The 4,617-nt window shown below is 31.0% G+C and overlaps 1 protein-coding gene across 1 annotated transcript; it reads left to right on the top strand.

The window, feature by feature from the left end:
• Positions 1-1,778: 1,778 nt before the first annotated feature.
• Positions 1,779-4,410, top strand: LOC131612142 (gibberellin 20 oxidase 1-like). The gene is made up of 3 exons (XM_058883955.1): positions 1,779-2,440; positions 2,711-3,032; positions 3,743-4,410. The coding sequence occupies exons 1-3, from the start codon at positions 1,902-1,904 to the stop codon at positions 4,004-4,006; spliced, it is 1,125 nt and encodes a 374-aa protein (XP_058739938.1). The 5' UTR covers positions 1,779-1,901; the 3' UTR covers positions 4,007-4,410.
• Positions 4,411-4,617: the final 207 nt, after the last annotated feature.

Raw genomic sequence — 4,617 nt, 5'->3', positions numbered from 1 at the left:
ATTTATTAGTATTATAAGATGACATATAATTCAATACATTTTTCTAATGTGACTTATAATAAAAATAATTGTATATTCTGCTATATAATAAAATAATGGTAAATATACAACTTCTTAACAATGATATATATAATTGCATATGAGTTTTGCAGCTAAATATTTTTGATGAAAAGATATCCATCTTTTCTTCTTTCTTTTTTTGGATTAAATATTCTTACGTTATGATAGCAACAGGAGTAATTTATTTGCAAGATGTTTAATTTTCAGAAAAGGACTGAATCAGTAACTTCCACTAAAAAATTATTTTTACTCATTTTTATCACTTGGCTGAGTAAGCTTTAGCTAAGCCAGCTCATTCTCCTGTCTTTTTCTTTGTAATATCTTATTCAAAAATAAAACAAGATTCAAATTCACAACAAATTATATCACATTGGATCCTTTTTCCAAATTCAGGGCTATTTTTCCATAGTTTACTATTTACCAATTTTATTTATTTATTTATTTTTAAATAAATTATTGCTATATATTTTAATAATTTATCATTCGAGAGTATTTAAAATAAAACCAATCCTTTAAGAACATATTTAAATAATAGTGACTGAAATGACTGTACTGTTTCTACTTATTTTTTAATTAGTGTCACAATACATTACGTTAATAAGACAATTTCATAACTCAATTCAGAATGAAAAAATGAATTTGTATCAAAATAAGATTCTCAAGACAATAAATATAGAGCAACCAAAATATAAAATATTATTTTTACAAGATTTTTTTTTGGTACTCTTGAAAAACGCCATATATTTTGTTACAAGAATTATATTTACATTTTACACAGTATTCAAACTCTAAATTATCTTTTATCTTCTTCTATCAAATGATTGTTTTTTCTGCTCTAAGATTAAGGAAAAAGCTAAGCTTACACTGTTTTTTAACACTTACACCGTAAGTGTATGCATAAAACATACTAATTTTATATTTTAATAATTTACTCTACTTTAGTTTGTGTGCAAGACTCTTTTCCTTTGTTATTAAATACGGTGTACAGGTGTTAAAAAAGGGTGTACAAATAGCACACCTCTAAGATTAATGTATACACAAAATAGTATATGGTATTGAGATAGTACAATGTAAACAAATCATGTAAGAAAAAAACAATAATTTCTTTATATTTCTACTCAATTATGTATAAAAATGAGATGGTTTTTACCTCCTTCGCATTTAAATTTGAATTCTCAAATGTTCTAATTTTTATGTATAATCTCTAATTGAAATTCAAACTAATCTTAAACGGGTTTGTTTTCCGTATTTATGTCCTGCCAATATATATATATATATATATATATATATATATATATATATATATATATATATATATATATATATTGGGCATGTCTGTTTTGACTGCAATTTTGTGTGGGACAGACCCTCATCTTAAGTGAGACTGCTATACCCTATTTTTATGAGGATTTTTGCGGGCACAAACATTAACATAAATTTTGTATTTTTAGTCTTAAAAAATGCAGTAGTGACAGCTTTAGCAAGTTCCACCCTCAATTTTTTTGTGAGACGGGTCAAGATTTTTAGCACGCACCTTTAACTATGACCGTCCCGCCTGCTCCATTTTCTGTGATGCGAGACGAGTCTTAATAGGGCGCGGGCACGCCGATTTGCCATCCGTACCTATATTATGTATATGTGTGATAGCCATATGTGAGAGTGTGGGCGCGTGTGGTAAGTGTATACTTTTTGTGCTTATATAAGATTCCAAATTTTGTTCCAATATTTCCTCAGCAAACGGCCTTGGCTTTTCTTTCATCTCATCTTTCAACTTATTTTCACTCTCTCTTTCTCTCTCTTGATCATACCAACATTTTTTGTATTATTAACTAATTAATGCAATGCCAATACAATGCATAACAAGCATGCCTCAACAACTCCCAAACCAAGAACCTCAAAAACCACTAGTTTTCGATGCATCCCTTCTCAAAAACCAAACCAATCTCCCAACACAATTCATATGGCCCGACGAAGAACAAGCCTGTTCAAACATTCCCGAACTCGATGTCCCATTCATCGACCTGGGAGGTTTTCTCTCCGGCGATCCATTCGCAGCAACAGAAGCATCAAAGCTCGTTGGTGAAGCATGTCAAAAACATGGCTTCTTTCTTGTTGTTAATCATGGAATTGAGAAGAAGCTAATATCTGATGCTCATGGTTTCATGGATGAGTTCTTTGGACTTCCTCTGGTTGAGAAACAGAGAGCTCAGAGAAAAACAGGGGAACACTGTGGTTATGCTAGTAGTTTTACTGGTAGATTCTCTTCTAAGCTTCCATGGAAAGAAACACTTTCTTTTCAATTCGAAGCCGATGAAAATTCGCCGAATCTTGTTAGAGACTATTTGTGCAAAACAATGGGCAATGAGTTTGAGCAATTTGGGTAAGAGATATCGCGGATTCAAACCTGCGTCTCAAAATATTATCAAATATCTATGTAGTCGTGTTTTATTATCTCAAAGACATATATAAAGAAAATAAGATCGGAGTATTATAGAAAAATATAAATAACTTTATCAAAATTTAAAAATTTTCTCTATATGTAAATAACTTTAAAATAAAAATTAAAAAGTAATATAGGGATTAAACTATGTTTCATAATTTTGCTAAATCATGTTCTTATTTTATATTTATTTGTTTTTTATTTATGCAGGGAGGTTTATCAGAACTATTGCAAAGCAATGAGCAATCTTTCATTAGGAATAATGGAGCTTTTGGGAATGAGTCTTGGAGTTGGTAAAGGCTATTTTAGGGAATTCTTTGAAGAGAATAGTTCAATAATGAGGCTAAATTACTATCCTCCTTGTCAAAAACCTGAGCTCACTCTAGGCACTGGACCTCATTGTGATCCAACATCCTTAACCATTCTTCATCAGGATCAAGTTGGTGGATTGCAAGTTTTTGTTGATAATCAATGGCATTCCATTACCCCACATTTCAATGCTTTTGTTGTCAATATTGGTGATACCTTCATGGTATGTTTGCTCTTTCATTCTATTCCATTTGCCTATATCATTACTCTTTTTTTATGACAATTGGCATCTCTGGCCCATTAAACCATTTTTGCAAAAGGCCATAAGAAAATAGGATGGGTATAGTTGAGAGTGTTGATCTAAAATCATGGTTCGTTTTAAAAAAAACGAGGACGAGATGGAGATGTGAGGTTTGCACCTCTAAAGATAAAAAATTAAAAAAAATGTAAATGCTCGCGCCCAAAAAGAACGGCGCGGAAATATCATAGGTGACGAGCCTAAAATTTTAGTCTGTCTCATCAAAAAAATACAGATAAAACGGACATGTTCAACGGAGCATAATTGACCATATCTACTTTTATCATTGTTTACGACACAATGACCTCTAATTTTTTTTGAATGGTACAATAACCTCTAATTATCCATGACAAAATTTAAGGGTTAAAGTTCTCTTTGCGTAAAAGAGAAAAAGACCCATCACATCGCATAAAATATTTGTATTCAATACATATTTTTCTCTTAAATTAGAGTCATTAGATAATTGAGAGGACTTGCCCGATTTTTAGATTCTCAATTTCTTGCCCAACTTTTTTTAACATGTGATGTTGCATGGAATTTTAGTGCTAAAAAACTAACAAGCAATTTAGTTGTTTTACAACCATATCATACTTTTGCTATGTTAAACCTAACTTAGTTTTTTTTGTATTGATTAGGCACTTTCAAATGGGAGATACAAGAGTTGCTTGCATAGAGCAGTGGTAAACAGTGAAAAGACAAGAAAATCTCTTGCTTTCTTTCTATGTCCCTTAAGTGATAAGGTGGTAACTCCACCATGTGAATTGGTGGACAATTACAACCCAAGAATCTACCCTGATTTCACATGGCCTATGTTGCTTGAGTTTACTCAAAAACACTATAGAGCTGATATCAAAACACTAGAAGCATTTGCCAACTGGATTCAACATAAGAGCACATGAAGAACATGATTAATATTGGTCTAAACAAAAATTGACACTCATGTGGAACTGACAGGAGAGTTAGTTTCTTCATGTTTTGTGTATGGTAAAGACTAGTGATGAAGGAGAAAACTTGTAAGGTTATTCATGTAATTTTCATTTGATGGTATATTATATAGAAGAGATCAAGCAACTTTTTCAAATGGGAAATGTAACTTTTTCAGAAGTGGATGAGATATTTGGCTAACGACATATTAGGATTGCATCATATTATGTTCGGTTCTTGGACAGTTTGGTCCACTACATACACGATTGCATCTAAGTGATAGAATAAGGGGCCCTTAAGTCAGTTTGAGTCAAGTCAGTTTGTTGCTCGATATTTTATAAAACCAAAAGAATAAAGGGAAAACTGAGTTTGGGTCAAAGTGATGATAAGGAATAATTTTTAGATTAATAAATTTGAATATAAACTATGGCATTTTACTTATTCTTACCAATTTATTTATTCAATTACTTAATTAAAGATGGATGATAAAATAACATGAGAAGTTTTGTTGTTTTCTTTTAATAGAATTTAGAGCATTTCATTTATGATGATAATATTTTGAATACTGGTTTAAATACCTATAAAA

This window comes from Vicia villosa, linkage group LG1 (genome assembly GCF_029867415.1).
Source record: "Vicia villosa cultivar HV-30 ecotype Madison, WI linkage group LG1, Vvil1.0, whole genome shotgun sequence".
Taxonomy (NCBI): Eukaryota; Viridiplantae; Streptophyta; class Magnoliopsida; order Fabales; family Fabaceae; genus Vicia; species Vicia villosa.
The sequence above is the reverse complement of the archived record's forward strand: the minus strand, read 5'-3'. Positions and strand labels throughout refer to the sequence as shown.

Coding starts and splice junctions, on each gene's coding strand:
- LOC131612142 (XM_058883955.1), top strand. CDS start 1,902: ATGCCAATACAATGCATAACAAGCATGCCTCAACAACTCCCAAACCAA. Junction 2,441..2,710: donor AATGAGTTTGAGCAATTTGG/GTAAGAGATATC, acceptor TTATTTATGCAG/GGAGGTTTATCAGAACTATT. Junction 3,033..3,742: donor ATATTGGTGATACCTTCATG/GTATGTTTGCTC, acceptor TGTATTGATTAG/GCACTTTCAAATGGGAGATA.